The sequence below is a fragment of the Polypterus senegalus genome, chromosome 6 (assembly GCF_016835505.1).
Source record: "Polypterus senegalus isolate Bchr_013 chromosome 6, ASM1683550v1, whole genome shotgun sequence".
NCBI classification, from domain to species: Eukaryota; Metazoa; Chordata; class Cladistia; order Polypteriformes; family Polypteridae; genus Polypterus; species Polypterus senegalus.
The window spans coordinates 56,489,910-56,503,173 of NC_053159.1; the positions used below are offsets into that span (position 1 = coordinate 56,489,910).

General features: G+C 37.0%; 1 protein-coding gene across 1 annotated transcript in view; it reads left to right on the top strand.

The window, feature by feature from the left end:
- cfap74 (cilia and flagella associated protein 74) overlaps window positions 1-13,264 on the top strand; it is a 495,984-nt gene that overhangs the window by 122,402 nt on the left and 360,318 nt on the right. The window contains exon 8 of the mRNA XM_039755043.1: window positions 12,960-13,118. Within this exon, the coding sequence (XP_039610977.1) occupies window positions 12,960-13,118 (159 nt within the window). The remainder of the gene's footprint in view (window positions 1-12,959; window positions 13,119-13,264) is intronic.

Genomic DNA, 13,264 nt, shown 5'->3' on the forward strand with positions numbered 1-13,264 from the left:
TGATCTTTACTATAATTTTTTTTGAGTCTTTAAAATTTTCCTACTTCCATTATCTCTAACCTTATACTCAGTTACCAGCCACATTGACTAAATATCAGAAATTAAGTCCGCAATTGGCATTCCAATTTTTGGTACATTGGAGGGGACATTTTCAGACTTCCCCAATAATGCCTATTACCCGAATTAATTACATTGCCTACCCCTTGCCCAAAATACTAACCTTAAAGTCAGTAAATAGGTAGCCCTGAAGTTAAGTCAGTAGAGATCGGAGATAATTTAAGACGGTTATAATCCTAAAATGATATGCCTAATCTTAATTTTTTTTTAAGAAATCCAAAAGGTTGATTAATATTTTTTAAGACCCTGATGTTAAGCAGTAAAGGGCAGTAAATTAATGAAACCCCATTATTCTTTTCTTTAATCCCTATTTTATAATTACAATCACCCTAATAAGGTTATAACAATTTTTTTTGGGACTATGGTCTGACCTGATTTTTTTTAGAAATGAATTTATTACGGGTCTTAGATGGATCCATTATAAAACTTTATTATGTATGGGGTGGATTGATAATGGGACAGATATTAGAGAATGTTGCTGTATTATAGAATATAAAATTAAATTTAATACTCCTTGTCTTTTTCCGGCCCCGGGCGTGGTTAAATCTCTTGGCACAAAATCTAGTCTTGCGGGGCGCGAAAGTGTCTTTCTGAGAAAGTCACGTGTATCGTCTCACTGAGTAAGTCTCGTCTCATCCCCAAGATTTTTTTACATAATAAAGAGATTTGAAATATTCTTTTGAGTCAAAACTGTATAGTAAAGTTTGATTTTTGTAAAGTATGAAATAAGCAATGATGAGTGCTACTTTTGTCAGTTTCAAGTTATTTCACAGGCAATTGTGGGTGGTTCTTGTTTGGTTGAGGGGTGCCAACGAAGGAGTTAAGGGGCATTCAAAAATTCATGGAATTGTTCAAATAAATATATTATACAATTTGCTGCAGTTCCTTTTAGTCAGTGTTAAAATACTCCCCTAGAGATATACAGTGATTCCTCCCTCCATAGAAACATTTCCTGTATTCATCTTTTGTTACAGTGTCTAGAGCCTCCTGTGATTTCTTCCTGGATTTTTAACACAGTAGCAAATCATCTTCCTTCAAGAATCAATTTTAATTTTGGGAACAAAAAAAAGTCACAGGGAGTGAGATCTGAACAATACAGAAGGTGTCAAACAGTTCAGTGTAATGTTGCTTATTAACAGAGTAGTCTGTTCATGAGAAAAATATTTACTAGCAAGTCTGTAAATGTTGAAAAAGACAACCATCATTTTCTGGATGTTTGATATGACCTGATGTGCTTTTTTCAACTTGTAGATAAAATCTGCAAACTAACATTTACAGTTGTAGAATAAATGACAAAAATCAGCACTCAATCAACGCACAATGCCATTTGCCAGACTGATTAACAAGACAGTTGTCATACATATAGTAGTATTGTTGATAACTACACCCAATCCTTGCGCTATTGACAAATTCTAGGAATTTTTGGGTTTTCCCCTTGTACACATACACAAACTCTGTGGTCTGAACACACATAAGAATGACTAAAATGAAAGATAACTTCTGACTTGGCAGTTACAGTCACAGTGAGGCATAAGGCAGGCATATTGCTCTGGTATAAGGAAGTTTCTACACACACTTCTGCTGAATATTTCATTGGCTGAATGTACTTAGTGTGAGAGATAGTTTATGCAGCATTGTTCATAATGGCAGTTGGTTTTGTTTTCATTCTCTCCTTCGATACTACCTTCAGGAGGTTGAGCATGAATCCCATAACTGAGTCTGCCTTTTTAATTAGCTTGATCATTCAGTGGGCATCTCTTGAAGTGATTTTACCAGCCCAGCACACTATGGTATAAAAAATGTTGCTGGCCATCACAGACCTATAGAAGATATGGATTTCACTACTCACATTTAAAGAATGCAATCTTCTAAGAAAATGAATTTGCTTTGCCCTTTCATATATAGTTCCTCTGTGTTCTGAGACCATTCCAGCCTGTCATTGATGTGGACCCCCAAGTACTTGTAGTAGTGCACCACCTTTACATCCACTCCCTAAACAGACACCTACCTTCTTTGGAACAGGAATGATACAGGATCCTTTCCACAGCAGCTGTAGTTTTTGCAGCCTTAATGATAGGCTGAACAGTTGACAGAGAATACCACAGAATTGGTAGGCATATGTCTTAAGAACTTGAGGACTTTTTCTATCTGGTTCTCATGGCTTTTCCTGAGTGTTGCTTTTTCAGTTATCTTCTCACCTGGTGAGTAGTTATGGATAGCCCATTCTGATGGTCAGAGCTGCACTTGTCATTGGCCATTGCAGTTGAAGTAGTTATAGTTGGGAATGTAGTAGGGATGGTATTGGGTGGGGAAATCTTATATAAAATTGGTTCAGGGCTTTAATTTTGTCCACATCATCTTCTAGCATCTAAGCCCTGAATTGCTTGAGTCCGGTAATATACCCAGTCCATTCCATACATCTTTCATGTTATTTCTGGTCAGTTTGTTTTATGTTTTAGCTTTGTAAGCATCTTTTCTTTCACTTAGCTTTTCTTCCCCCTTCAGAACCCCTTTGTTGCCTGATTTGAATTCTCTCTTTTTCTCATTCAAGAGACTTTTTAGCTCCTTAGTAACCCAGTGCTTGTTGTTTGGAAAGCAACTTACTGTCTCTGAGAGTATGACAATGTTGATACAGAAGTTAATACAGTCTGTGATACAGTGAATGAGTTCCTCAATATTATCCCCATGTGACTTTCACATCACTTTCTAGTTTATCATTTGGAAGCATTAATTTAGAGCCATTTCAGCCTCTAAGCTCCACGTCTTGACAATCCTGGTGGCAACAGGTTGCCATCTAATAACAAAGTTGTAGATTTGAATAAAATGGATTATATCGTGCTGCGATATGCTCAGAGCTCCCTTAAGTTTACAGGTCCACTTTGTTATATCCACTAATTGAACATAACACAAACTGATTGAAGATTTTCATTGTTCTTTCCAAAGACACATGGTTTAAACCACCACATATTATATAACTGCAGGGTCGAAATATTGTGTGGTTGATAGAGTGAATCATTTCTGTTGCTGAGTCCATATTTACAGAGGGGGAAATATAAGCATCAACGAAGATAATGTCACTTAAATCCCTACTATTGCTACAACTGTGAGCAGGTTTCAGAAAGTAGCACTGCAGGCATTGCTTAATTTGCCTTAGTGGCAGATGCATATTCCTAGAAGTTTACTACATGTGTAAGCATCTTACATTTTGTTCACACAAATCATAAATCCCGTAGGTAATTAGTAAATAATACAGTATACTGGTCAACTGATTCGATCAACCGAACTGCCCAGTTCTAATCTGTTGCTGATGAATTGATGTGTCATTAAAATACTATAGATATTAATTACCTAGGATTGCCTCTCTATTATAAAAGGAAATCCTTGGACTAGACTTTCTCAGAGATAAATTCAGCTCCCGAGAGAGATAATTTTAGGTCCAGAGAGACAAGACTTTTTTCCAAGAGATTTTGACAAGTCCCGCACTCCTGTCAACCATTTACAACCACGCCCACGGTCTAATCACTTCTCATTCATGTGAATGCCATTGTTAGACACAGTTCCTATTCTCTCAGCTCCGAGCAGGGTCAGAAATAAAAGACAAAGAGTAGAGGATAAAGTAGAACGTCGTAAAGAGGTTCAGAAACGTTGGCGTAATACAAATGTCAGAGCAGGTTAGAAATTATGAAAGTAGTAAAATTTGAAAGTCTCAATAAACTGATACCGTGTTTCCCCGAAAATAAGACCAGGTTTATTTTTGCTCCAAAAGATGCACTAGGGCTTATTTTCAGTGGATATGTTCTATTAATTCATGTACAACAATGTACATTTATCCAAATACAGTCATGTCATTCTCTTCTGGTATATATCGTCATAACTCTCCACATTTAAACCCTGAATTCCAGCCTGAATTTCTTGCTACTCCAGCCGCTTTTAGGATCCTGCAGGATCGATGTGCGTATTTCGATGTTTGATGAATGGTTCGATGTGGTGAAGCAAAATGACGACATACAAATGCATTTATGTTGCTTTTATATTCAAGCGTTGTATATTCCCCAAAGTAATGACACAATATATTTTAAAAGTCTCGCATACCATCTTCTGTGCCGTTTTTTTTTTTTTTTGCACCTTCATAATACCATCAGAATGTACGGCAGCGTATTTGAGCCATAGAGAAAAAAAATAAGAACATAATGAAAATGTCTATTTTGTGATTAAAGTAGAGATTTCGTCTTTAAACTTGAAATGTCCACTTTAACCCGTAGTTTACTTTATCATTAATGTAGTCCTTTGTAAACATCATCTTAAAACCGACCCAGTTGTTAATCACTGGGGCTTCCTCCTGAATGGACAGCAGTGGCAAGCAGCAATAAATTGCCTCACAGAACACATTAAATTTATGATATTCCTGCTCTCTGTATATTTAGAATCCTTAGATTTATACTTGATATCACTTTCATGATGAAATGCATTATATATATTAAATTGTACAGATAAATCATTAACCTTGTTTAAATAATGAATACTGTTAATAGTTACACATGTGAGGGTGGCATGGTGGCTGAGTGGTAGCGCTGCTGTCTCACAGGGAGTCTCGTCACTGGTGTTCCCTGCCTGAAGTTTGCAGGTTTTCCTGGTGGGTTTCCACAGTGTGCTCCTTTTTCCACCCAAAGACATGAAGGTTTGGGGATTTGGTGAAGCTACAATGACATAAGTGTATGTGTGTGCTTGTGTTCACCCTGCGGTGAGCTGATGCCCCATCCATGGATTTTGTTTCTGTCTTGCGCCGATACTTCTGGAATGGGCACATCCTTGAATTGATGGATGTAATCATTAAACATATTTTTCAGCGATATTGTGGCAAGGTGTCCCCAGAATTTAATGGATGTTTCGGGCACACTTGTCGCACCATGTTAAGTATAAACCTGGCCTTAGGCGCCTTACTTTTCAGATGATGATCTTGACTAAGGCTTATTTTTGGGGTAGGGCTTATACAGTTTATTTATTTTTGTATAGCCCAAAATCACACAGGAAGTGCCGCAATGGGCTTTAACAGGCCCTGCCTTTTGACAGCCCCCCAGCCTTGACTCTCTGAGAAGACAAGGAAAAACTCCCAACAAAAAACCTTTTAGGTTTTTATATTACAGAGCAGTCTGAAAATCATGCTAGGTCTTATTTTTGGGGAAACACGGTAGTAAAGAGTGCATTAGCGCTAACACACGGAAATTATTACTCGGTTAAATAATGGAACAGTGAAAAGAAATCTAACATATACAAATAGGTGATATAACAGAAGTATGTAGATATTGTTTGGCTTTAAACTTTAAGTTGGACACATCAGGGAAAAGTAGTGTTTCTTCTCAATGAAGAGGCCTATCCGTGAGAATGAAAAGATTTGTTGGTTTGATGAAAGTGAAATCCACATACGCAAGTGGCAGAGATGTGAAGTGGCTGGCGCGTAGCACAGGCCAGGGGGTTGGCGAGCAAAGCCCTCTACTTTTCTATATTATTCATCCTATTGAGAGGTTTCTAAAAAAATTTTGCCATTTTTAAAGATTTTTTTTTCCACTGTGATAATAAATGAAAGTGTTCAGGGAAGGTATAAAACATTATTACTTTCTGAAATGTATATGAACTCAGTGTAGTCCTTGAGTTGTTAGCAAGAGACCTATAATAGTACATTATGTGATTAAATTAAGTAATTAATGATGCATCATTATCTCCATCTTCTGGTCATCTTTGCTAGCCAAGCTCATAACGCAGCAATTTGAGCATGAAATACTGTGGGCAGAGGTCATACCACATTTTTTCTTGGCTGACACTGCACTGCTGCAGCTTGATCTCTATGACTTTTCAGTGAGTCAAGCTGGGTCTGTGGTCATAGAAATTGCACAAAATTCATGGGGACCCCTGCAATAGCGGAGATTGGGACCCCACCCCCCAAAAAAACATTTACTTTTTTCAAACCCACTTGCCTACCCTAGTCAGAAACTATTCAAATAAACATGTGCTCTGCATGGTCAATTTGTTGCATCTGAGGAAAAACTTGCTGAGAAATTATAATGAAACATTTTAAGTGTTTTTATTTTTTCCGGCTCCCAAATCCCAACCAACCTGCAAGGGTTGTTCAAGGGATTTACAGGAATAGAAAGTAAATAACACACTGTGCATGACTTACAGCTAAAAGGTCATGAAGGTGAAGTTGCAGTTCACAGACTGCCTTATAAGAAAATAAAACGTATGTTTTCCGCTAAGTAATAATGTAATGTAATATCCCCACGGTGCCCATCATTATCTAGCAGTCCATGCTAAATCAAAAACATGCCTAATAAAACCTCCTTATTTAGTCATTTTTGATTTTTTTTATAATCAATTTAACTTCTCTAGTTTTGACATGTGCATTATATGGTTTTAATTTCTTCTTGTCAATTAGTGCATTCATCTCTTCATTATATAAACTCAACAAATTTAGTTGTGTGTTGTTTTTTTTTTTCCATTTCTATCTTATCACCATTTTCTGTTTAGCAACGGCAGTTGGTGTTGGGCATGTGATTTGCATCAGTTCATGTGGTGTTAGTCATGGTATTTAACCTGGTAGAACTGGTTTCCATATTGTTGAGTTTTTCTCAAAAAATAAAAAACAAACCTGTGCTTAGTGGTTTCTGTATTTTAAATCCCTCTTGGTATTGTGAACTTTAGCCTGTTTATTGTTCATTGACTGTGTCTTTGTTAGCTCCAAAAGAATAAAATTACTCTTGATGACAGTGCAGAACAATTATGCCGCTGCTCACATGGGTCTCACTTATACTGGTGTTACCCTACAAGAGAATCTCATAAAAAAAAAGGACATCAAAATAATATGCTGAGTGTTAGTGAAGATGTTATATAGATACTTCTGGGCCATAAGTGACAAAATCCATAATTCTCCCAAGCACTATGTACTTTGGAAACAATGAGATTTGACATAGCACTCTTCTTTGTGAGTTAGAACCTGAAAGCTAATACCAAGCCTCAAAATGACCATTCAAATTCCATCAACCCAATAATAAAAAATTCTAAAATAGAACAATTAAAGCAAATAAAAATTTATAAATGAGTAATTGTTCACAAAACATCAAACCTTAATATATACACACAACCTGTTGCAACGTTCTCCCCACAATACTTATAAAATTAAACATATATCATATTACTGGAAAACCGACTTAAAAATTGAAGCAAATGGATTGCCAAAATGGCAGGATTGGTATTAGTGTGCCGTAAAATATTTAAAGTTAAGCCAAAGACTCATTTGAAAGAGACTAGTGAACTTGCTTGCAGGTGTTCACTTCTCTGGTTCTGTATAGAAATACACTGTTTTTACTGCATACTAACTTCTTACTCATGATAAAGTTTTATACCAAACAAGACCTAACGCTCAAAATACAACATCTGCACACCAATCAACATTCATTCATGATTTAAACATCACTCTGGGATAAGCGTTAAAAGAGAGTAGGTTCACTTATTTATTACAGTTGACCTACATGTTGTGTCTTTTTAGAAATGCAGCTCATTTTTTTAACCTGTGCATATCCTCATCTTTTAGTAGCCATTGCAAAAATATTATTACAAGAGAAACAAAGTCAAAAGAACATAGTACAAAAAGAAAGTATATTTTTAATTTGCACCTTCTGCTCATACAATTCATTTTAGTGTAATTATTTATGCATACAAATAGAGCAGGAGAGAAGTCATTAAAACAGTGCAGTCATGATTCGGTTTTTTAGTGGGGGGTGTTTAGAGTGAAGATTGTAGTCCATTCAATAGGAGCGGAGGCATGATTCATGGCACAGAGCCTTCTGATTTGATACATCTTGAAAGTCCTTAAATACCTGCGCTTTCAGCACATTCAGTGAGCTATTTGTGATCAATACCAGGTATGGATGACTACCAACTTATCTATTTGAATCTATACTAATAAAAGGCAAAACCCTCACTGACTCACTCACTCACTGACTGACTGACTGACTCACTCACTCATCACTAATTCTCCAACGTCCCGTGTAGGTAGAAGGCTGAAATTTGGCAGGCTCATTCCTTACAGCTTACTTACAAAAGTTGTGCAGGTTTCATTTCGAAATTCTACGCGTAATGATCATAACTGGAACCTATTTTTTCGTCCATATACTGTAATAGACTGCAGCTCGATGGCCGTGGGAGGCGGAGTTGCGTCTCGCGTCATCACGCCTCCCACGTAATTGAGTGCCTGCCCATATAAGGTAAATATTCGCGGGTGAAGAACTGTGCTTAGCATATTCATAAGTAAAAATATCTGAATCACAAACTGATGTTAATTATATTTTGTCCATGAATACTTATTAAATAATTCCAAATAGTCTGTCCGCTTCCTTTCATAGCTTTTCCGATGGTTGTGCTGCTTCTAGGCATGTACTTTTGTATTAAAACATTTAACGAATCACATTTCAGCCATCATTTGTTGCCAGGCAGAGAGGACTTTACAATCCGTTGTGCAGGCACTCTAACACAGAATAAATGCCAATTAACCTGTTGCTTCAATCAATCAGATTTTGAGTTGGTGTCAGTACGGCCCTCTAGCAGGCGTACGGCGACGTCACCGTATTCACACCCATTGATTGGATAGAAGCCGCAGGTTCGATTTTCAGCTTTAGCTTCGATGGCGATAGAAAGGGACTTTTTGATGGAACTGAGGCGCACAGATAATCCGTACAACAGAGTGATTGAACTGTTTTTGAGGAAAGAGAGGAGGATGGATTTTGTTTACAAATAATCCAAATTTTTGGTCAGTAAAATGTTGCGAATTTCCAAAATAATATTACAAGTTTATGAGTTATTATTGATGTTTTTTATGTGTGTTGCGGCCGTGGCTGCAGTAGAAAGGAACTTGTTCACCCCTGTTTTGTCTATTCAATAAAGGCATTTATTGTGGCTACAGGAGTTATCTATCTATGCAGCTGCTCTTTATACTGTATTTCTGCATATTAAGATGGTTTTTATAACCATAAATTTAGTTTTTGAGGGGCAGCTTGATTAAGACTGAGCAGTACTGAAGGCCTAGGTATGAGATGCATGGTCCGCCAATGGACCAGATTATACGTAAATTTAATGAACATTACAACCCGAAAATAAACAAAACTGTAGAGAGAGGCCCATGATTAAATGAACTGTAAAAAAATAAGAGCGAAGCGACGGTGACTTATTGAGGCAGGCAGGCCAGAGCACAATAGCACGGGGCTTGATGTAGTGTGTGTTAAGTCGATCTAAAATGCGCACTCAGATTCGAAAAAATATATCTTTTCAAGTTCTATTTGGATATAAGTAGGTTCTATTCAGTCGACAGAAATATCTTTGGTAGGAATGTAAGTTGAATTTAGTCTTCTACGTGCATGTAAGAGCGGAAGTCATTCGTTTTAACAAGCAGCGTATTGCACTGATACGAAATAGCCTGCCCATTTAATTAGTTAGGAATGGATAGATAAATTTAAGAATTTGTACAAATAATGTTATTCTGTTTTCTTCCTCGATGAATTCTGGCACGCCCAGCAACAGCTGCTCGGACCCCAAAGGGGGTGTATGTGTGTCTATATATATATATATATATGTATGTGTGAATATATGTAGAATACTGTATGTATATATGTACAGTGGAACCTTGGTTTATGAGTAACTTGGTTTACGAGTGTTTTGCAAGACGAGCAAAAATTTTTAATAAATTTTGACTTGATAAACGAGCAATGTCTTGCAATACGAGTAGTATGAATACACTTTGTCTGCTGAGCGTCATGTGATCACAACTGAGCTGATGGTTCTTGTCTCTCTCTCCTTATCTCGCTCGCATGCTCGCCCAGCGCTCTCTCTCTCTCTCTCGCTCGCCCAGCGCGTCTCCTATTCTCCGGCTGAGTCTGTGTGCCTCACTCATATAGTCAACATTCGTACGAGCATATACTGTTTACTACAGCATTGTGGCTGTGTGTATGTGCGCTGTGAAGTGCGAGTCCCCATCTTGCTCCCCAAAACACGAAGCTGAATCTCAGTACTTTAACACCAGCTTTATTCAGCTTGAAACAGCAACAGCGCTGTTATTTATTGTAGCGGGATCTTTATAATGTTCCTTGTATGACCCATTGATGACAAGCGCTTATAGCATGTCTGCGATCTTTTTGGATGCGCTTATACGGCAAACTGCTACAGCGCTGGGAGACTGCGATTGCTTTGAGACGCTCTTCAGTGTGTCGTCCCGTTGGGTGGAATCCCATATGAGTTTGAAACTCACACCAGCCATGATTCTTTTTAAAGGTAAAGTGCAGGTTAATTTTTATTATGTATATTACTTTATATTTTGTATTAATCATTTTTATATGAATAGTTTTGGGTCGTGGAACGAATAATCTGAGTTTCCATTATTTCTTATGGGGAAATTCACTTTGATATACGAGTGCTTTGGATTGCGAGCACGTTTCCGGAACGAATTATGCTCGCAAACCGAGGTTCCACTTTATGTATATATTGTCGCGGATGCCAGGGGCGACGACCCGGCCGGGACGCCTTGGAGGACTGGAAGTGGGCGTGTGCCCATCTGGGATCACGTGGGGGCCACCTTCCTGGTTGCTTTGTGGGCCACGGGTTCAGGGCATGGAAGCCCCACCCTGTAGGGGCCCGTGGTCACCGCCAGGAGGCGCCCCAATGCCTTGAGAACTTGTGACCTCAGCACGTCCGCCACACCAGGAAGTGCTGGGGGGGAAGATTTAGATGGATACCCGGAGAGCTGCCGGGGGAACATCCGGCACTTCCGCCACGCTGGGGCGTAGCCAACGAGGGAATGCCGGGAACCACGTGGAGCTCATCCGGGAGCGTATAAAATCGGCTGTCTCCCTTCATTCAGAGCTGGAGTCGGGTGGAAGCAGGACAAGGCACGTGAGGAGTGTGAAGGCGGCCCGAAGAGAGGCATTTGTGAGGCCAGGACTGTGTGTTGGGGTTTGTGCACATTGAACTGACCATTATTTGTAAATATTGTATATAATAAATACGTGTGGTGGTGAAGAACAACATGTCCGCCTGTCTGTGTCCGGGTCGGCTCCACAGTATATATGTGTATATATGTGTGTATATATATATATATATATATATATAGGTATGTATGTATATATGTATATGTGTATATGTATGTGTATATATATATGTTTGTGTATGTGTATATATGTAGATATGTATATATATACTGTATATATATATATATATGTGGATGTATGTGTGTGTGTGTTTGTATATATTTATATATATTTGTATATGTATATATGTATATGTGTATATGTATATATATGTTTATATGTGTGTGTGTATATATATATATATACACACACATATATGACAGCAACACTCATAACAGTGACAAAACACTTACATTGACAATCATATAACGTTATTTTCAAAATGTTTCCTTTTCTTTTTCATTACTTCTTTAACACACAATCTTCTTCGCTGCGAAGCGCGGGTATTTTGCTAGTATGCTATATAAACCTTCTTAGACCCCAATATAGTACATTCTTTCATTATCTGCAAACATTATATCTTCTCTAAGGTCCCTGCCTGAAAGAACTGTCCTTGCTCCAGTTAAAATAAACATAATTAGGTTTATAAATCACAATATCAAACAGTTATTTTTGGTTTTGGTGACACGTGTCTAAGACCCTGTAGACAATATTGCATTGACCCAAAATAAATAAATCACAATATTATGAGACTATTACACTCACTCACCATTATCTGTCTATCCGTTTTTGACTGGTATGATGTGGTGCCTAAATTTAATAATGGCTTCAGCATATTTTTTTGGATTTAGCATATTTTCTTTTAATTATGCAAAATTAACATAAATGACTAAATCTGAAGGAATTTTCTGGATCAGAGAAAACCGAAAAGCAGTGAATGTAAGTAATACTGCTTGAGACATCAATAGCTGAGGTTGATTCAGTTGTCAAACTGAAGCCATACATAATTCTTTTACTTTAATTCTTATACAGCTCTTCATGACTGAAACAGGCTGAAAATGTAAGCATATACAAAAAAGGATAATACATAGTAAAAGATATGTCTATAGACTTCAGCTAAAATGTAATACAAATCATTCTTACAGAAGATGTAAATAATATATGGCCCAACTAGTCTACAACAAATGAGAGAAATTGAAAATCTTTAGGCAACAGTGTTTCTGGAGAAAATAAAACTTTCTTGGTATAGGATCCTTTGGTATTAGCAAACCCATAGGTAGACTGAGCTAGGCAAGTTGGTTTTGCCCTCTTCAGAAATCATACAATATTATATAGTACATCTTGTGCTCGATAGATAGCTAAAGTATAATTTGATGGTCCGATGCTTACTGCCACTCATATAAACCTAATAATTTAGTTTCTTTAATTATTTGGAGTCTTTTATAATCAGCACTAGTATGCATATCCAGTTCATCTCAAGCTTAATGCAGACAATTTTATTGAAGTAATAATGAAAAAAGTATTATAAAAATGTTCACATTGAGCACTGATTTTTCAGGATCAAATCTTTGCATTTTTTTTACATTCTTATTACCATACTGCTTTCTCATGAAATGAAAGAAAGGTAATTTGATTGCATTTTTGGGAATAGTACAGGCAAACAGCATCATGATAATTACAGCAGTGCTGTAAAATGATGTCCAACCCCCTTCAAAATCATTAATATTAAGAGCTAACTAAGCAGAAATATCCTCTCTTTGAGAACCCACTTGTTGAAAATTGCTTATAAAGACCATGCAATTGTTTGAATATCTATGAAATTTTACATGACTACAGAAGTTATTATAAAATAAATGTGTTTCATTTTATGTTACAGGACTTTGAGGTTGGAAAATCCTATAAAAAGAAAATCTTATTGACTAATGTGTCCTACTCAATCAATTTTTGCAAGCTACTCGGCATTAGTGAACATCTTCAAGACTTCATCTCTGTCCAGTAAGTATAATTTGCTTTTTAAAATTTTAGTTGTAACTTTTGTTTTATAGTGGCTGTTTTGAACCAATGTTTAATCAACATATATTTTATTTAATATCATTGACTATATGTACATATAATAACATATCTGCAGTATATTATTGTAC